This window comes from Toxotes jaculatrix, chromosome 11, assembly GCF_017976425.1.
Source record: "Toxotes jaculatrix isolate fToxJac2 chromosome 11, fToxJac2.pri, whole genome shotgun sequence".
In the NCBI taxonomy this organism is placed as follows: domain Eukaryota; kingdom Metazoa; phylum Chordata; class Actinopteri; family Toxotidae; genus Toxotes; species Toxotes jaculatrix.
The window spans coordinates 24,574,021-24,599,003 of record NC_054404.1 but is presented as its reverse complement, the minus strand read 5'-3'; the positions used below and the strand labels follow the sequence as shown (position 1 = coordinate 24,599,003).

The following is a 24,983-nucleotide window of genomic DNA, read 5'->3' as shown; positions in this document are numbered from 1 at the left end:
CAGCTGGTCGGAAAAATCATAAATAAATATCTATTATCTCTCCTAATACTGAACTGGATCCTCTTAAGGTTCACAGGGAAGGTGAGAGGCATGAGGGTACCCCATGAACGGGGCTTCAGTCTGTCACACTGATTACATATAGAGACAAACAATGAACAGTATATTTAAACATCGGCATCAGACCTGGTCAATGATCGGCAATAAAAGATTTGGAAATCTTTGGATGACATATAGTTCACAAACTAGCATAAAGTTTTCATGTTATGCAATAAAAATATGGTGTGTAACGGACACCAGCGTGGACAAGAGAGCTGCAGCAGTCCACTGAGAGACAGAAGGGTGGAGGGACAGTTACAATCTACAGAGAGACGCTGTAGCTAAAAATATTTAACCAGTCTGGCTTTTATGTTGTGTTTGATCATTTTATGGCTTTAGAATACATCACTACAAATCCATTCCAGTAAACAGAAGAAAACCATCCCCCCCCCCAAGGTCATCCAGTTTTTTTTTTTTTTACTCTTTGAGTTGATGTAATTCCAGTTCTAATAATTTGTTCTGCTGAGTCAGACAGGAATTCATCATCAGCGCTTCCCATGTTTCTGCATGTGTCAGAGCCAGAAGACACTGATCTGCTCTTTGGAAGGACCGGGGCAGGTTCAGACACACTTTGTCAGGTCTGTGCAACACATTTATGAACACCAACGTTATGTGCTCCATTACACAGGAGCATTCAGTTCAAGGACACTAACCCCCCCAGTTTAATCATGCTACAGTGTCTCCCTGACATTCAGACAATGCATCCAGACTTGCAAAGAAAACTGAAAGCTGTGATCCAAATTAGCTGACGGGCACCGAGATGGTTTAGCCAAAACAGTATATACAATATTATACTCTCCTGTCTCCTGACTCTGGTCAACAAGTCATCAGTCTCTTAAAGTGGAAGGATGGGGGGGGGGGGGGGGGGGGGGGTTTCTCTGTCCTTCCATAAGTTTGTTAACCAGGAGAAGCTGCCCCTGACTGAATCATCTCTATCAATTCTTCCAACTCTTATTTAAGAGTTTTTGGGATCTCAAACACAAAGCTCCAATCAGGCCGAATCCATCAGCTGTCTTACCCAAAGTCAGATCACACTATCTCTGCTAGGCTGATGTCTATCTGCCCAGATCAGAGACAGGTGGAGGACATGGTTAACAGCAGCCTCACTCAAAACAAACAGTGGAAGGAAGTGGAGACTGCTGGCCTTACACCTTCAAGTAGATCAGAATCAAACTTGTACCACCACCGGCAAATTCATGACAACTCAACATTTAAAGTGGATAATTAGTGTAGTTTATTACCATGTATTTGTTTATCCTGTTTATTTTATGTTATATTATCAGCACCTGAATACAGATTCCTATTTACTCACAGAGCACACACAGACATTAGTATTGATTTGGAGTTGTGTTTGCGTTCACCTAATGAACGTTAGTTCAATAGTCACACTCACTTTTAGCTCTGACTTTCATCTCCACCAGCTCCCGAGGGGAATATCTGGCTCTTTAGCTGCTAAATGCTCCTCTGCTCACTAACCTCTGTCCTCTCATCTGTCTGCAGGTAGTGGACAGTGGGGTTTATTAGATGACAGAACCCAGATAAAGGGTTGGATAAATGTTAGAGAGAGCAGTAGAAGGAATGTGTGTGTGTTTGTGCAGCAGGCAAGCCAGTGCTGATTTGTCTTAAAGCAAGTAAGCATCAAAATATCACTTACCTACTCTGAAGTTGGGTGCTGTCAGGGTGTCTGTGGCGTGGCCGTTCTCGCTGATGATGGTGGTGGTGTTTCCGAGCTCACAGTTGTTGTGACATCTGCCTCCAATGCAGGTTAATTTGCAGATGGTGGGCGTGAAGACCACCTTGATCCGTCCTGTGTGGTTGCCCACCGCTGCCGAAAATATGGCGCAAACCATGAGGAGGGAGGGGGGGAAGTGAAGACGAAATGCGGTCATTCTTTGATCCATCCAATGTTAAATCACGTTCTGGTTCAAGCTTGTGACAATCAGCTGGTGAGGCTCCAGTCAAAACAACGGCAAATAAACTACTAGGTAATTTTCAGTTTTGAAAAACGCGTGATGCGTCTCCTCCCTGCACTTATATACTTCCAACTACCCCTTCTCTATCTGTTTCTCCTCCTCCTCCTGATCCTAAGTCCAGTGGCGCCTTTGAAACGTGAGGAGCAAAAAAAAAAAAAAGAAAAAAAATCTGGGATAGAGAGAAGTCAGCAAACAAAACTCTGGGATGCCATCCAACTCTTCATCTTCCTGTAAGTCAGGCATACCACCTTTAGCTCTCGTGCCTGCGCTCCTTGCTTTCCAGCTTTCTTTTCATTCTTCCTTCCTCCTTACTTTTTACTCTTGAGGTTCAGCAAATTATACACTGAAGCGTTAGCACATAAAATAAAGAAAACAAATCTAGAAATCCTTTGCTATAAGTCCACACTGAGATCAGAAAGAAGCCTTTAAAAGTACTATAAGATTAAAGCTTATCTACTCATCTACCCGTCCGCTGAGTCTTCTTCCCCACCCTTATAAAACCCAGCCCTCAGTACAGACTGACAGGAAGGAGAGAAGAGTGAAGCGTATGAATGCTGCCTCAAAGTACCGGTGACATGTAATCTTTCAAACTACTGTGCAATTGTACATCTCTTCAGGTGCATTGAGCCTTTCCCTAATTCTCTACAGTTTTATTGTCTTAGTGTCCTCCCCGTGCGGTGCTTCCTGGCATCGCTGTGTGAGATCCAAACCTCTGTCTCCAGCACTCACTGCTTTGTCTGTGGCCGTCAGCTTTTCACACCAAAGAGTGCAGATGCATGGAGCGGAGCAGAGCAGCCAGAGGAATGTTTTCTAAACCTGAGAGGCAGGGAAAGCCACTCATTAAGATGCCCCGGGCTTCCTCACTACATCAAGTAAGGAGACTTTAATAGGGTGTAGTGATTACAACCAAATGGCAATGGAAAGGTTTTAGAAATGCTGTCAGGATCATATATGGAGGTCCATCATTTTCCAGTTCCCTTTGATGCAAAGATTATGTCCAAAACGAAATAAAGAAGGAAAAGAAAGTGACAACATTCTCACCTCTTTTTTTAAAAAACATAACTTATGTCATTTTAGTTTTAGTGGCATACAAATGCACAGGAGAACTGAACAGATGGGTCAACACAGTGCAGCTAATGTGTTTTCAGTAATTAGCTTTGTGTTAAGGGTAACTTTCCCAATAGTCCCAATAAGAAAGAGAGGCCTACAAAGGCCAACACTAACAGCAAGGATCAGCTCTGTCTATATCCGTCCATCCCAGTCCTCAAAGGAAATTAAAACGACTGCTGTCTTACGACATTTATCAAATACACATACAAAGCCAGGGTAAATCCAATGAGCAAATAAACCACAGACAGGAAATGAATTCTAGTAAATAATAATATTTGTAAATCAAATACATAAAGTTAGAGCAGGAGTTTTTAAATAAAAAATCAAGAACCAAGTATTTCCTTTCTTTATATGTGATCTCCATATTCGTGTATAATAACCATTTCAACCAATCCCCACAAAATATGTCCATACAGTGTCAGCTTCTCCATATCATACATTTCCTTTATGATCACTATCCACTCTGCTTTTGTTGATGGTTCCTTGTCGAGCCATATCTTTGTTATTGCTTGGTTTGCTTGATACAAGTTATACTATAAGAAGATACTTGTCCTGAGTGTTAAATTCAGGACATTATATTTTCCTAAACTATTTCTGCGCCAAGGTCATTTTAATTAACAACTGTTGTCATTTGCTCAAATACTAACTGAAGCAACTTCAGTCAGTCTTCCAAATACATAAACGGTGTTCTTGCCAGTGCCTCGCAAAAAAATATCTAGTGCTCCGCTCTGGTGTGTCTAACATCAGGACAAGCTTAGTGAGCACATCCACTAAGGTTTGGTTAAGAAACATAAGACTTAAAGGGGAATGCCACAAAGCAAACACAGGCCATTTTATGTGTTTGACCCAATGACCAGCGCTGCTGTTTTTCTGAAGAAGACGATCTCTGATGAGTATAAGTAAATATAATATAACAATCCTACCAGTGTCCAAACTACTTTAACGAGGCAGCGAGCAGCAGGTCTCTGGCCACAGACGTGATAAAACATTTCTCCCTCCCTCCTCTGACTGAGCCTCTGTAAGTATGCACACATTGCTGGCAGATTTCTCTGGTTGTGTCGAGCATATGGAAAGAGAGTCAGAAGAGCATCTCAGACACAACACAGACATCAATCAGCCCGAAGGAAGCAAACGCTCAGGGTGAGATTCAGCCAGGCTGCAGAAAAAGTAGCAGGGAGGGATGGCAAGCATAGCTACTGATGTTGGGAGTGGGGGATGTGGGGGGGGGGGGTCATTTCTTTCTTTCTGATGTTTTCCATTGGGCCAATGTGGGTTTATGTGAGCAAAGCAGGGGAATAAAAGTGTGGCAGTAGAGAGACTGAAGTCAGGATTGACTGAGAAGGAGACGAAGGCTAATTTGCTATGTTTTTTCACCTCTTGGCAGTGAGCTACTGGCAGAAGATTACAGCATATATTCTCTTCCAGTAGCTGGCTTGATTCTGTGGCACAAAGTCTAAATGGATTTTTTTTTTTTTTATTAAGCAGAGTAATTGGTTAAACTGGTACCAGTAAGGTATTGAGTATGCACCATACATATCTTGACTTTGCCCTTCCCATTGCTTGGGAAGACTTTTATTGTTGGGGAGTATTACTGCATATGTCACTAGAAGACAGGGCATTTTGGATTATTTCCCTCAAAGGTTTACTTCCAGGAGGCATGCATGATGACTTCTCGGTCTTTAAAAGCAGTGTTTTAGAAGTTCAGGATGATCCTAAAATAAAGGCCACAAGCTGAAACATGTTGGTCTCTAAAAATAAACTGGTCTGTCAATAAAGTTACCCTCTCAAAGACAATTTCCTTTGTCCTTGCACCTTAGAACTAGGTCAAGTGCCAGAAATCCTTATTCTGTCTGCACACCATTATGGCCATTCTTATTTGGTTCACTGCGGTGATAGTAACGTGATCCTGTCTGCCCAAACCTTCTGTCGGGGCTAAGACTGCTAACATTTGTCTGAGGGGTGTTTTGGCAGTGCGGGAGAGCTGAGGGATCGTCGAGGGGAGACGGGGAATAACTTTCCCAGATGTGGCACCAAAGCCGGTTGCTGACAGGCTGTTTGTCACATGGGACAGGGCTGACAGAAAGGCTGTGGGCTTCTCTCTTTAGAAGCACAAACATGTCGGCTGCTTTCACACAGCGCAGCACTGACTGCATACTGGGCACAAACCAGCAATGGTATTCACATTAATTAAGCCCCAGAGGCCTTAAATGCTATTTGTTTATTTACCACTTAGAACAATCAAAGAACCTCCAGAGAACAATCATAGAACCTATAATGATCCTGTGATTGAAACGACAGGGCATTGGCTCTTACAGAGGCTGGGTTCAGAGTGGTCAGAGGTCAGAGGTCAGACAGGTTAGAGCTGACAGAAAGGCTACGGTCACTCAGATAACCACTCTTTACAACTGTGCTGAGCAGAGAAGCATCTCAGGATGAACAACACGTCCCATCTTGAGATGGACGGACTACAACAAGCAGAGACCACGTCAGGTTCCAGTGCTGTCAGCCAAGAACAGAGATCTGAGGCTGCGGTGGACACCGGCTCACCAAAACTGGACAGCTAAAGACTGGAAAAATATAACCTGGTCTGATGGATCTGGACTTCTGGTCGCTAACAATAAAATACAAGACACACTAAGCTACTGCAGTGTTTATGAGTTTATCTGATCCCTGATCAACCGCTGAATGATCTCTAAGGTCACACCCTCGTAGGTCATGTACAGTACTTCAAATAAGGCAAGTCTAGAAATAAGACAAGGCTTTGCTAAATATTTATTTGGAAGCCGTATATAAAACCAGCAATTTCTCTCCGGTTTCCCCACAAAATGTACTGAACACGAATGATTTGGAAATTATGGTGGCTGGCCTCTCCCCTCTCTATATGTGTTTGTGTCCTGTTTCTCCTCTCTACCTTTGATGTCTGGCCATTTCTCTGGCATTTACGTACTGCTAGCTGAAATTAAAGCGAGCCGAGGAGGTTATTTTAAAACTGGGTCTGGGTCAGTGTGGCCGGGTCTAGCTCTTGCTTGAGTCGGCAGCGCTGCAAAGCCAAGTACCAATACTGTTCCGTCTGCTGACCTCCCCATTAATATCCCTCAGTTGGTCCTCATTCATGTGCCTCTGGCCACAGCCCTCGGTTGGCTGTGGCCAGAGGCACAACCACTCAAACTGCAGTCTACGGATTCTTGAAAAATATTGACTTATTCATAGACGCATACTGGAGAGTCTGACATTGGATTTTGGCCTTGAATTTATGACAAGCCACAATAACCAACCATGAGCTTGTGAATTATGGCTGCTGTTGGTCTGTAAGAGCCACGAGCCAAAGCTGACGTCCATACGTCCCAAAAAAACGTTTTCTTTTTCTCTATAAATGGTTTGGGCAGCTCAGATATGAAAAGAGCCTCATAAAAATGTGAGAGCAACTCCACAATGGGATCTGTTAAAGGAACTTAAGCAACAACCTAAGTGTCTGTTCATGCTGACAGACACACTGACTGCTTTGGCTTCCTCAGCACAGCCTCAGTTGCAGTCCTAGAAGATGGTTCTGTGTCTTCTTTTCTTTTTGTGCCTTCCTTCTGATCAACACCCAGTTCTCAGGCTACTGAGGACTGAGGCAGTGATCAGAGATAGAAAGCCATTTATCAAATGGCTTCAGGCAATATATAAAACATCAAGAGCACAGGAAAATGGGACCCTGACAGGTAATCTTGAGCTAAAAGACCTGCTATCTCCTTTTGCCATTTGTAATGAACCTCTGGAATCAATTATTAGAGCAACTAATGAAACTGAAGACGTGAAAATAGCAGAGGGATGTCAAAAATACACAGACGATGTGGTCTTATATATCACAAACGTAAGAAAGTCATAGGCAGCAGTCGTGAAAATGATTGATAATGATCTTGAACAGATAATGCTCAGCCCATCTTGTGTGCCCAGGTCCAACAGGTTAGAGGGAACAAAACACTGACGCTGACACTGACATTAAAATGGGTCTCCACAAGAGTCTCCAGTGACAATTTGTAATCAGATCTCACTTCTCTACTCTATATGTCAATAAACACATCCATCAATTCTGTTAGGCCAAGCGTGTTGTTGTTTTTAACCAGCAGGAGGCAGCAGTGAACACAAGTAGTTTGTGTTTTCAGTGATTGCATTTGCTTCGTTGTGGCCAGGCCAGAATGAGGAAACATCCATTCTGAAGGAAAGGAAAGGTTTTAGTGCAGGCAGAGTCGAGTTCAGCTAACAGGCTGTGAAGACGTCGCTAAGCTTTCATCTCCAGCTGCTGTTGATGCAGCACAAGCTGTTTAAGTTTAACAGACTGGAATATCACAAAATAAAGAAACTATCACAAGAGTGAAGGATGGATACTGGAAGTTTTCATCTTTACAAATTAACCTTAGCTATGTAGAAAAACTACCAGCAGTGTTTAAGGTGGAATACTGATGCCGTGAACCAGTCAATACACCTTAAATGTTAATATGACAACTTTAAACATTCCATTTGTTTTTATTGGCGCTCTTACATGACATACACGTTAGTGATGATTGAGCTTCATCTTGAAAAATATAAATATGAATTTCAACCAGATTACGCAAACTGCAAATTATGTATTTCCTCACTTGGACAAAAAAAAAAGTAGCAGAGTGTCGTTCTGCTGGTGGACTGATACAGCTCTACACACATGTGATTGGTTCATCCGAGACACATGCTAATGCCAGGTCTTCATTCCCAGAGCTGTGCTGCTCCTCAACTCACTACCATCCCATTATAATTGGATTTTTCCAGCATAGGTCTGAGAGGAGGACAACCTCGTCCCCAAATCTTTATTTATTTATTTATTTTTTAGGTTTCCCTCATTTGCAATGATGTGGAGATACAGAGAAATGTGCAGCTAAGAGTTCAACAAAATTCAATGAGGGCTATTCTGTGAATATAGTGAAAACAACTGCACAGTGAGGTGAAGGGATTTGAGATCTTTGTCTTGTATTGTCCAGTGGTAGTGAGAGTGTGTTGTAAATAATTCCATGTGTTTGGTGCACAAAAACTAAAAGGCAGATGCCACAGAAGACCAACCAACTATGTTATACAGGATGCAATGGTGAATGTCACAGGGGTCTCCGGTAACACATCTGAGGGTAGGATGATAAACTGAGTCTTGGAAGCGGACTTTGTGTGGACTCTTTGTCAACACTGGAGATTCAGTCTCTAACTGTCCTTGCTGTAGATTCTGAACTGAAGGGTCTGAATACTTTTGTAAATGAGCGATTTCAATTTTTAATTTTTAAAATAAGTGTTTGAAAAATTCGAAAAAACACGTTTTCATGTTTCAAGTTTTCCTGCCTACTTTATGGAAGCCACAGTAAATGTGGGGTATATAACAGGTATCCAGAGGCCCCTGCAGTATAAAAGCCAGTCCTATCTACTGAGGCACTTGTTGTTTCAGCAGATTGAGGGCTTCTCCTCCGGATGACGGTTATTTTATTCCAGCTCTTCATCCTCTCACACTCCCTTGCCTTTGTCTGAAACTGCCCTCCGAAAATGAGACTAATAATTCATTTTGGACAGCCCCAAGCAGCAGGCAATGCTTAAGTCTTTATGCCATTACCACTGGAACTGCAATTTGAACAAATCCTGTTACTGCCCAACTGCAAGCTCCACATTCTCTCCATATCCTCAGATGTGATGAGTTGTGTGCCCGTGTGTGTGTGTGTGTGTGTGCATTTGTGTGTGTGAAACAGGGTTGAAGGTCTTCCTGCAATTTAAAATTATTACTTCCCAGGAAAATATAAGTCTTTTCCTGAGATTCCCAGGATTTCTCCCTCTGTACTCGATGCTCCACCTGCTGAACGGCACTCTGTAATCTGCCCCCGCTGCTCCGACTGTGGATAGAAGTCTCCCTCTCTGACTGAGCAACGTGTTGAACTCTCCGCAAAGTTTATTGTAGATGTTGTTTTGAACTTTATTCACGTATTCACAATTAAACTGGAAAAGACACTCAGGTGAAAGAGACATTACAACTACATGGTATGTGTCTTAGATCTCAGGGACACCACAAGGACCTGCTAATTCTGTTGTCACGGCAAAGTGAAGAAAGAGGAGACTGAATTGTTTTTGTCTCTAAAAGCACAATTAAACTGCAGAAACCACCTGACTTTAATTGTAAGCTATGCTCAGATTTTAAAACCATGTGTGAAGGCGTGATAATGAGCATCATGTCTGCTTTACTAAAAGTAAACATTTGGCAGTGACACAAATTGCAGAAAGGGAAATGAAAAGCTTTTCAAAACCAATCTAATCTGATCGTACTCACCACGGAAGGGGTTGTGTTCCACTCTTAGGGGGATCGGCCTCTCTGGTTGGGGCTGGACGTGCGTCTGTGTGCGTGTGGTGTGCGTGTGATAGGTTTTGGGCTTTATAACATACTGCTGGCTCTGAAGTGGGTGAATGGGCCGGATCCTGGAGGGAGAGAGGAAAACATAAATACAACAAACACGTAACTGTGAAAATTAAATGGTGCAATAAAGATATTGCACTATGTGTTAAAAGAGCTATATTTCATACACAATTCTTTCTATACTGATGTAACCCTACTCACAGACATTAAAATATTTCATGTTTTCCTGTTAGATCCCAAACCTAGGCATAAATGAGTTTCCAGTATTTTTTTTTGGGTCTCTGTGTTCTCGGCACTTTATGATTAAATTGACCAAACGGGACAATCTGCCAGAAACTTGATGTATTTGTTTAAATCTGTGGTCTCCGCACAGGTGTTTTTACTTTGATGGCTGATAAAAAAAAAAAAAAAAAAAACTGTCACAGTAGTGACAGTGTGTGCAGACTGAAGAGCTTGAAAGGTCTAAGGAATACTTCACCCAGCACAACTCTGTATTACCTACAGTGGACCTTGTACGATGAAGCCCAGAAACACATCTCACATGACAAAGCAAGGGACTAAACCAGACTGTCTGGGGCAGTGTTGTGTCAGTATAAACCTGTTAATGTACACTATTTACATTATCCAGTATTATACATTACTTAAACAACTGCAGGTATGTTCTTGATCAAAGTTCTTAAGCTAAGAGGGGCAGCCACTTTCTATTAGCAAACATATGTCCAGGCCTTGGGGGACGATCAACGGCATTGCTGATGTTTGTCCCTTAATCCCTCTGCTCGCAAGTATTCCTTCTTTTCAAATGTTCACAGAACATTTCCACATGCTAGTTTCTGTATTTGTTTAATGGATAAGCGTCTTCTTCTTCTTTCTTAATCACCCAGCAGGACCATTCAAAAGGACACAAGACAAAATCCTGTGTCATTCTTCACAGGACAGAATGACACAATAAACCGTTACCATACAGAACATGAGAAAAATGAGAAATGAAAAAGTGAATGATAAACATGTGCATGCTGGGTACATCAGTCCGCACACAGTCAGCAGTGGAAGCTGAGAATGAGGTCTTTCTCCAAGGTGAGGGGGGCACAGTTTAAAAGACAGGTATGTCGGTTACCCTAAATGGTTTCATGTTCCAGTCCAGTGATTTCGGTGCTCATTTGGATGACGTTGTAGACGTTGATGATATTGTCCCCTGCAGGGACATTTTTGCGTTTCCTGGAAAGAAAAAAAAAATCTCTTTTGTCTTGTCCACATTTAACTGAGGACATAACCCTACCCAGTCTGTAAATCCTACGAGAGCAGGACTATCATCCCACTGTGTGACAGAATAAACGAACTGGGTCACCTGCAGTCTTTATACACTGATGTCTGGCATGTGCATGAGCTGAACCCTCAAAATCTACACTGGCTCTTTTTATATTGGTTATTTTTTATTTTGTATTTTTTTTTAAGCTCTTTTGGTGGTTCATTGTTCTGTGGTACCTCCCCAAGAGAGTAGACTCCAAGTGAGTTATGTTACTACTCTCTTCAGTCCATTGTTTGACTGTAGAATGATTTGTAGGCTCTTGGGTCAGCTCAAATCTCACAATGACAAAGTATGATAAATAACATACTGGTGAAAACCCTTTACTATTTTTAGTGGACAGCGATTAAAGGCACCCAGAGTGAATTAAGGCATATCTGGTAAGATGAGTTCTAGTTTATATATTATATTCATTAGCAGAGTTCACAGTAGCTTGGGAGTGACTGGAACTATAATGGAAAAAAAAACTCCCTGGAGATACAGGGAGGTCTTAGAGACAAAACTTCAGTGTCTGCACAGCTGTGTAGCTGTAGAGCACCAGGGTTTATTAACATACAGACAAACTTCACCTCCTGGATTCATGCCTGTACCGTCCTGAACCCCTCCATGTGTAGAGCCACTGTTATTCCAACTATTAAGACATGTTTCTGTGAGCACCAGCAGAGACGCATTCCAGTGTTGGTGAATGTAGCTTACACTGGCTTGTAGCTGTGTTGATTTTCCACCTCAGAGAGGAAACACCGATAGATAACTTTACTGACAGAGACTGAAGAGCGACAGGTCAAACGGCTCCTCAACAAAAGATATTCGGGGCAGTAAAGCACACTGCATCAGGAGTTACAGTGTGTGATTTACAAAGACGCATGCAGGAGACTGACTCAGACTTTCCATTGAAACATTTTTCACAGTTAATTTTGTTTAGTTCGCCGAAAATGTGATCCATTTCCTCGTAGCACTTTTGTTTTCTTTGTAAAAATGAATCATTCAAGTACCACAAACTGTGAAATGAACATGATGTTCAGTGTTCAGTTCAACCTTTCAGTATAGGTCAGAAGGCAGCATGGTGTATCTGCATTTATCTACCAGTTGTACAATCACTTGCTTTAAGTCCAGACAGAAGCAGTGTATTTAGCCATATTATGAATATATATATTTATATTTATGTCTGAAACAAACAGATGGAGACTATGGTGGAAGAAAACACAGCTTCCAGGTTTGTTCCAGAAGCATGAAAACCTCATATCAAGGCCCATGAACGTTTGTAATAACGCTAATAACTAAAGATCCAGCCTTAGAACAATAACATCACTCCTCAGTATATCCATGAAGAAAATCTAGCATTCCTGTATTCAGTATTTATGTTTTCAGGCAGCCTTTAACAAAAAAAAAATCATCACAGGTTATTAATAATAATAATAATAATAACTTTATTAATATAGCACTTTTCAAAATACTGTTACAAAGTGAGTTATAATAAAAACAGAAGACATTTAATAAACAAAGAGAATAAAATAAACTAAACTGCTGATGTGATTTTAGACCAGGTGCTTGGAACAACAGGAGGCCTACACGAGGCCAAAACAAAACCTCACTGATATGTGGAGTTTGGCTTGAATTCATATTCTGGCCTCTCACTGACCAGACACCTGTGATGCCGCTGTGACATCGCCCTGGTATTCGTGACCAAGACAACAGATTACAAGTTTTTCTCCACCCAGGCTGACTCTGCTGTGTTCTCCCACATAGTGGACAACTTGTTAGCCTGCTGTGTCACTGTGTGGTAAAAAAAAGGACGATTAATTGTGTCTCGCCACTGGCGATCAGGGTCCTCTATGCTTTCCTTTGCATGCGTTTCCTGCTCTCCTGTCCACTAACACGCCCCTACACATTTGCACGCATTCACAAACACCCTTGGTGCACAGAAAGCACACATTTGTGCCAGAGACACGTGGAGGTCACACAAGATCCTTTGTTTGAGCCTTACAGCTGAGTTTACCACGTCCTCCCTCATGTAATCTCTGCTGCCATCTTCCCCTCTACCTCTAAAGATACATACACACTCCACACGTAGTACATGTATCATGTGTCTGGTGGTTTAATTGTAGTACAGTTGCTTGTTGTGTAGCTATAGTTAGATAACAGATGTTAGTTGACTAGAGATGAAACGGACTGTGAATGATAATGCTGAAGCTAATACATTCTTTCTGCTTATTGTTTGTGATGATTTGATGAATTTATCAGTGATTTCAAGGATGAGATTTGCTGCCCTGATCTCCTCAGGCAACTAGATCCGAGGGAGCGGAGAGGAACACAGGGCAGTAACAATCAGTCTGATAAACAGCTCGGACCAAGGCCTCTCAGGGTCAATCAGTAAAATCATCAATAAAATCAATTAAAATCAATTCTAAAAGCAACTAGTATCGAGTGAAGAGAAGCCAGGATCGGTACGATGTGATCATGTTTGCTAGATCGAAGCTTAGGTCCAGAAGAATGCAGAGGATTTTAAGGCCAGAATCAGATGACAGCAATAAGTCAGCTATGACTTTGAGGAGAGCAGTCTCTGAACTATTGGAATTTCTCCAAAATATTATTTTCATGAACAAAAGCAAGCTTTTCTAAAACATTGACTAAAAACTGGAACTTAGAAATAGGTCACAAATTAAGAGTAAAAGGATCAAGAGCTGGATTTTTTCTTTTAAGTGGGTTGAATACAAGCAGTTTTAAAGAATTCAGGAACAGAACCTGTTGGACGGGCCCAGACGGGCCTGGCTGCCATAATCCAGGACTTGAAAAGGCACAGAAATATGGTTTCACTCAGTGTACTCTGTAGTCAGCTTCTTCTGGAATAGGGTTCATCTGCGTTTGTCCTCAATAGTAGATTATACCCGGGGCCGAACTGTCCACAGAGTCCTGCACTCAAAATGAACAAACCCAGTGATTGAAGCCAGAGAAACAGTTGAACACAGTCTGGGCCAAGCCTTGCTTTCCTTTCCTTTCCTGAGTCATCTAACAGTTTGCCAGAACTTCCTCCAGACCCACCAAAAGTCCTTTGCCATAGCTTTTTACAACTTCCCCCACACCCGTGGGTCCGCAACCGCTGCAGCCGCAGCCCTTCTGGCCCTCCAGTACCTCAAACACCTCTTTAACATTTCTGTACTGTAATTCCTTCTGTCTAACCAGCAAACATATGCACTAATACCATCACATGAGCAATAATATTGACCAATGTATGGTAAACCGCCCTACCTCTAGACTTGTCCGACATCAGAATTCAGGTGGCCGCGTGCAACAATTTTTACAACTTTCTGAGACCAATTATCCAACAAGCACTCCCAGTACACTACCAGTACATTTCTCTCCAAGTTTGAGTTTATTCTTTATCTCACTTTTTGCTTGTATAAATGAGTGCGACACCATAAACGCCTCCAAAAAAAAACACCGTCCCTATTTCTATGATTCATTGTGTCTCCCACCCCTCAATTGAGTATGTACATTCCTAACTGCTATAAATATTGCTGCCTTTAGACACGGTCAGACACTTCATACACACTGGTTTGTTTCAAGAATTCCAAGTTTGTCCGAGTCAGCAGCCCCAGACATCCGAAGGAATTTGTTTAGGTTCATTTTATGAGATGGGAAAGAAGCTCACCAGCACAATGACTGTCAACAGTTAAACTAAACTTCGTCTTGACATATCGCCAGATGGGACTGCTTGTGTATTACTTTAGTGTGCAAAGCAAAAATAGTAAATCTATTTGAGCCCCCAGATCCTGGGATGGGCCTGTGGTAAAAATAAAAGTCAGCATGAATATATTTATGTGTACTCATCGCTGTTTGGTCAGCTGTTCGTGATCGGAACCTCCAGTCTTCCTCTACATTCTCCGATATTAAAAGCAATGGTGTGGATGCTCACGTACTGTTTAGAGATGTGCCGTGGTTCACATCCTTTATCTTCTCAATTAGATCAAATAAACTTTCTGCAGTCAGCCCTGTTCAGTCTGACATTAGTGGATATTAGGGGAGATAAGCAGCTTATCTCAACTTAGCTACAGAGATTCCTCACCAGCAGAAAGAGGGGAAGGCTATATGTGGGGGATTCTCTGTTGTTTACAGTGAATGAAGGGTGGAATAATGATAGTTGCATCCTGTCCAAGGGCATCCATCCATCAGGGAAATCAGGGGAACCTGTCCCTGGTGTGCCAGGCTAAAATTATATTTAGTATAGTTGTGGATCCAAGCGGACTCGTTTCTCTCTATTAGGGTCTATTAAGATGAAGCACCTTTTTGACCAGTTCTAATTATCCTCAGGTGTATTTCTGATTCATACTTATTGTTTTTTTTAATATGTCCCCAAAAGAGTTTTTAGTCACACTTGCAACACTTTGTGGGTCCAGGGCTGGCCCTGTCTGCATGTTAGTCAGTCCTCTTCTGTGGTCTGGTGTGTAATGTCTTAACAAGTATCTGATGAATTGCAATGGCATTGTGTACAGACATTCGTTGTACTCAGAGGATGAATCCTAGTTTGATATTTTGTAAATACGTCGGAATTATTAGATGTATTTCCATGAAATGTACAAAGGAACACTGCTGACTTTGGTGACCAGCATAGGTTTTCACTTATCCACTCGCATATGTTGCATGGACTGGCACAGTATTTGCTTCAAACATTCATGGTGATTCAACCCTAACCCAACTCTAACCCTAACCCCATGGTGATACAAGGTGATTTCCTACCTTTTCATTTTACTGCCATCACCAGGTCAGAAACTTCAGTTTAAAAGTACATGCCTGCGAAAGTACTGACTTAATGTTAGGGTGCCAATTAACAAATATTAATAGACAAACACAATGAACAAAGATGGTGAACAAAGTAAACTACCACACCATCATACCACTCTGCCAACTGTTTTCAAAAACTACATATGGGTGAAAAAATAGCTTAAGTTTCACAGCGATCTTTAGATGCGGTTATTCCTTCCATGTGTACAAGTGAACAATTCCCCTTGATGGTGGCTCTGAAAGAAAAGGTCAGCAGTTTGTCAACACATTAAACAAAACATAGTCACACTGAAGATTTAACACTGATGGACAATGATATGGCCTTCCCCTGGGTTGTCAAATGAAGGGTACAGAGAAGAGTGCAGGGCCACGGAAAGGAGATAATAAACATGGAGGAGGAGCCATTTGACAAGCGGACATATTTTCATCCCATTCATATGACAGGCTCTGTACCATACTATAAATAAACAGAAGTGATACCCTTATTAATAGCTCTGCTATGACCCCGTAATGTCTTAAATGCCTCGTCTCTTTAGGTTATGCAACTATGTATAGAGTATGTTACTGTCCTTTGTCATATACAGTTGTGCATTCACGTGTCATTGTGTGTATGAACTATTCACTTCTATGATATAGTCATAACAACATCCTCTGGACCGTCAGATTAGGATTATGAGTGAATGTGGGTTCATGTGTTCAACCTATAGACATGACTGTATGTGCATGACATGCTTGTGCATGAGTAAGCACATTTACACAAGCTGAAGTACGGTATTTGCACAATGGCATCATGTGGGGGTGGTAGACGTATAGATCATGGTTTGTTTGTTGGTCGTCAGCATTATTTATAAGTCATAGCTGACCACTCCCTCCCCCAAATCCCTAAAAATAAGCCTCAGTTAGTCTCGTAAAGTCTTTGCAGCCTTGATGAATTCACCCATGTACGTACCCATTCGAGACACTGTCGCATTTTTCTTTACACCACAAGTAGAAGTGTGGAGCAGTGTTTTTCACAAGTGGGTCCCTGTTTAATTTACTGTGTGTGCATGTATGTGCAAGAGGACACACATGCACACACACACACACACAAGCGTCAGGTGGACAGGAATAATGTGCCAAGAGACACAGCAAAAGGCAGGAAAGAAGAGGACATTGTCATCCTGTTTTCAAGGTTGCACTCAAAGGATTCTGGTAGTAAGCATAATGTAAACAGAAACAGTTTGCAAGAAAATTCGACCCTTAAGTGATTTCTCTTGGTCACTTGGGGGAAGCAAAAAGAGCTAAAAGCACAAACACAGACATATCATCATCTTATGACAACACTTTACACATTACTTCACAGTGTAAAGTGGCTTTATCCATTTTTTTTTTTTTTTTTTTTTGCTGAACAGCTGCTTGCTGCACTGAAAACAGTCACCTGCTCTACAAAATTTCCCCCATGGAGAAATATTTGCAGCACGCAATTCTCCATAAAACCCGAATTGGCCTTTTTTGCATTTCAGTTTATGATCAAACAAACATACCAAATGTCTCCTTTGGACAGAGCCAGGTCATCTGCTTCGCCCCCCCCCCCCAGGGTTACAGTCACCATGCTAGCTAGCAAATCCTAATTCCAGCACTGCACTTAAAAGAGTACTTACTCCACATATTTAGCACTGAACTCCTACAACATTGAAAAAGAAAGAAAATCAAAAATCAGAGATATCTTTTCTATTCTGTGCATTCTTCCTACTCATGAAAACCTAGCACCTTACCCACAATTCACCTCTTTCAAAGATTATATTTCATTTTCATATTGTAGACTTCAGCCTCAGACTTCCCTTGAGCACATTTAAGACATCGCACAGCTCCTTCTGGAGACACAAAATGCTTCATACTTTAACACATTTACAGCAGTCAAAACCTGCATATGAGAAAACCTGTAAACAGACTTTGATGTGTGATGGTGCATAAAATAGGTGGAGTTCCCTTTTAACGCAAGGCCAAGAGATTAATATTGATCTTTCCATATTGCTATCAGATGTGGATCAAATACATGTTTCAGGAAACGATGAACCATTTTCAGTAAGCATACTGACAAAGTCCTGCAAAACCTGCTAAGAGAAGGGGCACAGCTCTGGTGTTCCACTTTGATGACAATTTCAGTCAGGATAGACGCCACTTACCACTCACACCACAAATCAGCCAAAGCTGCTGTCACATGTAGAGTTGTTTTGTGTTTGATGTTTTTTTCAGTGATGCAGAATTGTGTTAGAGTGGTCGGTTTCTTGACATTTTTCATTATAGCAAAAAGTCAAAGCAGTCAGGGATTTTAGTGCCCATTGGACAGGACAATTGGTACTAAAATCCCTGACTGCTTTTATGTACACAAAATGTTACGGTATCCGATTAACAACTAGATCCACAGAGGTTTAGTGTCCCAAGTGTCCTTGTCCAAGTCCTAAATATGGCAACCACCAAAGAGCTTCAAACCTGAGCTGTGAGACAGAGAACAGTGACGGCAAGACAGAGCTGATAAGCCTGAGCTCTCACTCCAGTCTCAACAAAATATCTGGCATGACAGCACAGCATTGGGAATGACTGCGCCGTCAAATGAAAAAAAGCAAGAGGAGTTTGGTGAGCGTCCAAGGAATGGTTACAAGAGCCTGCTGGTCTTAAATATCAGAGAGGAGAATTTACTGATTTCTACATAAACAGATCAGTGAGTTAGGGATGAGGGAATAAGAGGTGTGTATATACGTGTGTCTGTGTGCGTGAGGGGGGGGGGGGGGGGGGGGGGTTCTGTTCAGGCCTTAACTGCTCTGGCTGCAATCAGAATCCGTCACCGACCTCTAACGCTCGAGTCTTCCAAGTCTTCTTCCCCACGAGAGCTGACATACTCTGGTCTACCGAACCCACTGAACCTCGCCAGAGCCGTCTCACGTCGTATTAGCAATATTGCAAGTGAGGTCAGGCGGACAGCAGGGAGAGACAGTGACTGGTTGAATGAAAGGATCAGAGAGACATGGCTCTTACAGAGTATAAGAACCATGAACCATTAATAATCTGCAGGGACAGATAAGGTGAAGGTCTGCCATTGTTTGATGTCCTCAAAGAGGATATAAGATCTGAATTTCAGAAACCGTTTTTTTTTTTTGGTTCTGGAATTGTATGAGAACGTTTATTTCTGAAACTGAATTAAAAGCATCATCGGTTTCTGTTATGTCATAATTTACATTCATCTTTCTTCCTTCCAGTTATCTATTTTCAGGAATGTACCTGGCTATGCACGCATGGAAATTAAGCTAAGATGTATTAGATGTGTATGTAAGTAAGTATTCAGGCAGTTTTCTATGACACTTGAAATTTAGCTCAGGTGCCTCCATTTCTGTTGATGATTTGCTGTTCATATAACGTCTTACAACTGACAATGTATGTAGCTCAGCAGAGCTCAGAGACTATGTCCAGGCACAGGACTGGGGAAGGCTACAAACAAATTCTGCTATATTGAAGGTTTCCAAGAGAACAGCGGCCTCCATGATTCTCAAATGGAAGAAGTATGGAACAACCAGGACTTCCTTGTGTTGACTTCAGTTCTCAAGTGTCGTGTCTGGAAGAAACCAGGCACTGCTCATCACCTGCCTAACACCGTCCCATCAGTGTTGCATTGTGGGGGCAGCATCAGCTGTGGGGGTGTATTTCAGCTGCAGGGACGGGAAGACAGTTCAGGATTGATGCGGAACAGAGCAAAGCACAGAGACGTCCTTAATGAAAACGTGGTCCAGAGCACTCAGGACCTCAGACTGTGCCAAAGGTTCCCCTTCCAACAGGACAATGACTGTAAGCACACAGCCAAGACAACACAGGAGTGGCTTAGGGACAACTCTGTGAATGTCCTCGAGTCACCCAGCCAGAACCCTGACTTGAACCCAATCAAACATTTCCGGAGAGATCTGAAAATGGCTGTCCACTGACAGTCCACGTCCAAGCTGACAGAGGCTGAGAGGATCTGCAGAGGAAAATGGCAGAAAATCCCCAAATTCAAGTGAGGAAAGTTTGTTGCTTTGTACCCAAGAAGACTCGAGGCTGTAATCACTGCCAAAGGTGCTTCAACTGAGTAAAAGGTCTGTACACTTATGTCAATGTGTTATTTCAGTTTTTCTTTTTTAATAATTTGCAAAAAGAGAATTCAAAAATGATGATGAGTTTTTTTGTTATCATGGGGTACTCAGTGTAGATAAGGGAAACACATAATTTAAACAATTTTAACATAAAGCTACAACATAACAAAATGTGAACAAAGTGAAGGGGCCTGAACTGCACAAACCCTGAAAGTCTGAGTGAGCTGTCTCTCTTGTTACGAAGACAAAGTGCTCTGTCGGAGGTGTCCTGCCTCCTCGCACAGAAGAGAATCATCAACCAAGAACACTGCACTAGCTACAAAATACTAATAAAAGCTCTGAAAGAAGGAAAGGAAATCGTGTTTAACATAGTCTTCTCGTTAAGGTACCCAGCCACACTGAATTGAATTGAACCTTTTCAACAGCTTATCATATGGCAGCAACTCAATGCATTTGGCATGCAGACACAGTCAAGATGACTTGTTCAAACCACGCATCAGAATGGGGAAGAAAGGTGATTTAAGTGACTTTGAACATTGCATGGCTGTAGTGCCAGACAGCTTGGTCTGAGTATTCTCCTGCACAAGCATCTCTAGGGTTTACAGAGAATGGTCTGAAAAGAGAAGACATCCAGTGAGCAGCAGTTCTTTGGGTGAAAATGAAAAGGTGGAAACTGGAGGTGGAGGAGATGGAAACTGGAGGTTGCTGAGCTATGCTGACCCTGTTGGAGATTCCCCTTATCCCCAAAACCTGTGACCTTTTTCTTACCAGACCACACATCCTCCCATTGTTTTACTGAAGCTTCTTCCTGTCAGCACCCGTAAGCTATCTCTCAGTCTCACTTTCAGTTCCCTCTGCACACTCTACTGTGGGTGCCTGTCCCCATCCCTGTAGGCTCCTTCAGGTTGATGGTGATCCAGGGCTTGTTGGGGTGGTGTTTGGGGACGGTGTTGTCCACAGAAGTTTATGTGCTTCGCTAGGCAGTGTGTCATAGAGTTGATGTCATCTCCATGGGGCTCACAGAGTACATTCTAGTAAGTAGCCTCAAAACCTCCCTGCAGAGTCTCATTAGCTTCCCGTGTCCACCTCTTTACAGTTCTTGTGGTCACGCTCTGCTTCTAGACAATGGGTGTGTACGTGGGAGTGACAAGCACAAAATGATGCTGCTGATTGCACCAGCTATGTTTCAGGAGGCACACTCTCCCTGTTGAAGCTTCATTCATATCATTTCAATAATTTAAGATGATCAAGATCAAGATGTCACATATAAGTGCTGGATTGGACAAGGCGTTGACATATACCCAGATTTAAAGGACTTGGATCAGGACCGTGGCAGAGAAAGTGGTTTTACTCTAGCCCCACTGACAAGCTCTACTTGGCTGCTTGAACTGTTACGTGCTGAATATTTTTGAGGCTGAGGTCATCTCCCTTTTAATACTGTTTTCCAGAGAGCTACTGCTACAATCCTGTAAATCTGAAAAAGGTTGCTATTTTTTTCTTGTGCCTAAGAAAACAAACACATTACATCTGGTGAAAATTTGGTGAGTCATATTCAGTGAAGAGGAAATCTGGCGGCCTTTCATCCGCTTTTCACCTTTGGTCCTTTGTAACTTTGTAAATGTAAATAAATATTCTCAAATTTAATTTAATCTCAATCAGTCTGAATACCTTAAACCACAAATTCAGTTTACATTCATTGTCAAAGTCTTACTCAAAATTGTGAAACACAGATTCAGATTTACCATATTCAAATACAACTACCAGCCGGCACAAACATTTGCATCATGTAGACTATACGCTTCCATCCGTCAAAGAGTTAACATCTTGGGTAGCTTAATTGGCATAAGTGCAGCTAAACTAGTTCCAGCGATTCATTTCATTACACAGTTATTTTCCTCAGATTTTCAGCACCATAGAACAGTTAATCTGAGGGAATCTCCCGGGTCAGGGACTGAAACTCCTGCAGGAAGAATGGACAGTCTTTTCCTGTAATTCTGTATCAAACCTCAAGAGTATGCTTTTTGTTTGTGTGAAAAGCAGCATTGAATTACTCTGAGTGGTCTTCTCTATTTTCCCAGGTATCACATCTTCAAGGGTTCAGCTGCAGCATTTGACCCTTGCAGCTGAACCACAGTGACAGCCATTACAATAGCATTATCCTGTCCACCATGATTTATGGGCTGCAATGACGGGAAAGCGCTCTTCATCACTTCCTAGCCTTATAAGCACACATAAACCAAATGGGAATTGCAGTGCAGTGCCTGATATCTTAGTGCATCTAGCCATCCTACTGCTGACACAGACAACACTTTCCCCGGACATTTGTCTTTCCCCTTTTGTTTGCACCCTTTCTTTTTCTTCGAGCACTGGCTACAAATTACATGATTCATCACCTGACAAGTGAGAGTCTGTAGAAATGAGGATGGTTTGGAAAAGGACCCACTGTATAACCATTATAGTCCAGGTTTGACAAAAGCTTCTGGTTAAGACACTATTAATCCATAGCTTGGTAGCCCAAATGCATCATATCCTGTTAGTTGTTAGCAGCTGAGCTGCTAGCTCCATGTAAAAGTAAAACCAATGTGGGAAAAGCTGATCATCATGGTAAATGGCTTCCCCATTCAATATGAATTAACTATGATAAGCTCCAACAATGTGTGGAAGCATGACAGGGTAAACTCATGAGCTACTGCTACTTCATGCACGACAATAGGAGAAAACAAATGTACAATCAGAGCTAAACATGTAAACGATGTGCTCAACTAAACACATCCGCGTGCTGCAAAGAGCTGCTCCATCCAAAGCGGGAAGGATGCCGCCTCTCCTAATCAGACCAGGTCTTCCCCAGAAAGTCTGCCAATTATCTACAAAGCCCACATCGTTTGCTCGACACCTCAACAGCCAGTGGCTGAACGATGACATGCGGCTCTATGAGTCATCACTGTTCAGATTAGGCAGGGGCCCAGAAAAAACTACTAGAGCTTGACAGTGTCTTTGAACACATGCACACCAACTCAACATTGTTAGTTACCTCCAATTGGCGTAATCAGGTGTTGTTACTGCCAAAGTGAATAATAGTCTTACTATATTTATATTTTTCCTTAGCCAGCAGTTTTAAATAGGATTCAGGATCTCCCACGCTGGCTCCAGGAATACATTTGACTACGGTCATTGGTGTTGTTTCTTCTTCACGTTTTGTTTAAGAGAAAGCTAAGAACTTTCTTATTTGATAAAACTTATAGTTCCAGCTCATGCTTTCCTTGAACCACCCCCTAGTTATGCTGCTATAGGCTTACGCCTGTCATGGACTTCCCATGATGCACTGAACTCCTCTTTTCTCCTCTCCCTCGCCATCTGTACTCATCTTCCCTCTTCTTTCTTGTCTCTTTTTTTTCCTCTGCTGTTGCTCTTTGCAGGTTCATCTGCCTCTGGTGTTCTAGAGTCTGGATCTGCAGCTGTGGGCCACCCACTGCCCCCATAATTACACTCATTAATTATTATTATTAGTCCTATTTTTATTCTTATTAAGATTATTTTTTCTATTTCATCATTAATCCAATTATTAGTCATTTTAATGTCTTGGTATTATTAGTTTTGTTATTATTACTATGTGGAACTTGCACTGTGCACTCTTTCTTCCGAGCAAACCACCATGAGACAGTTCAAGGTTCCTACCTGTTGCCACTGTGGAGGAAATGTATAATATAATAAACAGTATGGTCTAAACCTGCATGAAATATGCAAATATAAAAAGTTCCCTGAGATAACGTCTGTTATGATTCTACGCCATATAAATAAAACTGACTTGATTAGACTAGCTTCCTGTTTGTTTTCTTCCTGCTGCTTATGCTGTAAAAATTGATTGGTATTTGTACTGGACTCTCTTGGAGCTATGTCCTGAAACCACTGTGCTGCTCAGCTTCAAAAAATCTTTTTCCTCATGCTCCCAGAACCTTTTAAAAGTCGTTTAGCAAATTCCAAGTGGAACGTCACATGCCTTTTAACTCAAAGTGGCTTCCATCTAGCCACTCTACCATAAAGGCTTAATTGATGGAGCGCTGCCTTCCAGCAGTTTCTCCCATCTCTGCAAAGGACTTCTGAAACTCTGTTAGAGTCAGAATTGGATTCTTCTTGCCTGGTTACTCAGTGTGGCCAGACAGCCAACTACAGGAAGAGTTCAAAGTTCCAAACTTATTGCATTTCATGATTATTGAGGCCACCATGCTCCTGGGAACAAAAAGTTTAAGAAATGGGTTTATACCCTGATTTATGCCTCATCACACTTTTTAGGTGTGCAGAGACTTCCTCTGAGTTCACAGCTTGGGTTCTGACCTGACATGTGAATTGTGGGACCTTATGTACACAGGTGTTTGGGTTTCTAAACGGAAAAAGTGAAGGAGTCTGAATAGTTTCTGAAGCCACTGTGTGATAAATATTAAACTTTACAATCTCTTTCACTGACCTCTTTGACCACCCGACTGACCTGATGAGAAGTTCCTTACCTGCGGATGACCACCGCCCTATTCTTTTATCCTATCAGACGACAAAACTGCTCTGTTGCTCAAACCAAATGGAGAATAGCTTCTTTTGAAAGATAAATCCCTTCTGCAAATTGAGAGCAGCTTTCGAGGACGCAGACCTGGAAGCAATTATTTGTGCCTCTGCAGCGCATTAAAAAAAAAAAAACCTTGACATTTTAGAGCACATGTAAAACACAGCACATAAAAATGGATTCATTTACATTTTAAATATCATTCATTAGGTATCGCAAGCCTGGTCTGACGTGTGCCAACATTCATGACAAGGCATCTGATGCAACTGCACATTCACTGCTCGCCTGCTGTAGAAGCAGGCAAAATAAACCAACAGCGAACCACAGCAGGAGTTAGTGGCATTTCAACTCCACTAATGAAAGTGCTGGGAGAAATTCTAACCGTTATTACGCTGATGGATGGTGATCATGAGAGTGTGGCCAGGCAAACTGCATTAAAACAGCCTTCACAGTGAGAGATTCATGTTTAAAAATAAAACCGTGGATATTATCAGGGTTTGTGTAGAGTTGTGTTGCACTGTCAAAAAAAAAAAAAAAAAAACCCCAGCAGATGAAGCCACACACCCGTTTGGGGTAATGTTTGACAGAAACCATACTGTTGGACTCCATCAGTAAACTATGAGTAGGCGTGAAGCAAAAAAAACAATGGGGAGGACTGATCCTTTATATCAAC

At 41.9% G+C, this 24,983-nt stretch overlaps 1 protein-coding gene across 5 annotated transcripts in view; it reads right to left on the bottom strand.

Moving 5' to 3' along the window:
• The window catches only part of ltbp1 (latent transforming growth factor beta binding protein 1), a 94,286-nt gene that overhangs the window by 40,675 nt on the left and 28,628 nt on the right, over positions 1-24,983 (bottom strand). For all 5 annotated transcript variants that reach the window (XM_041049969.1, XM_041049972.1, XM_041049970.1 and 2 more), the window contains exons 4-5: positions 9,493-9,638; positions 1,751-1,921 (exon numbers count right to left, since the gene is read on the bottom strand). In XM_041049969.1, coding sequence (XP_040905903.1) covers positions 1,751-1,921; positions 9,493-9,638 — 317 coding nt within the window. The remainder of the gene's footprint in view (positions 1-1,750; positions 1,922-9,492; positions 9,639-24,983) is intronic.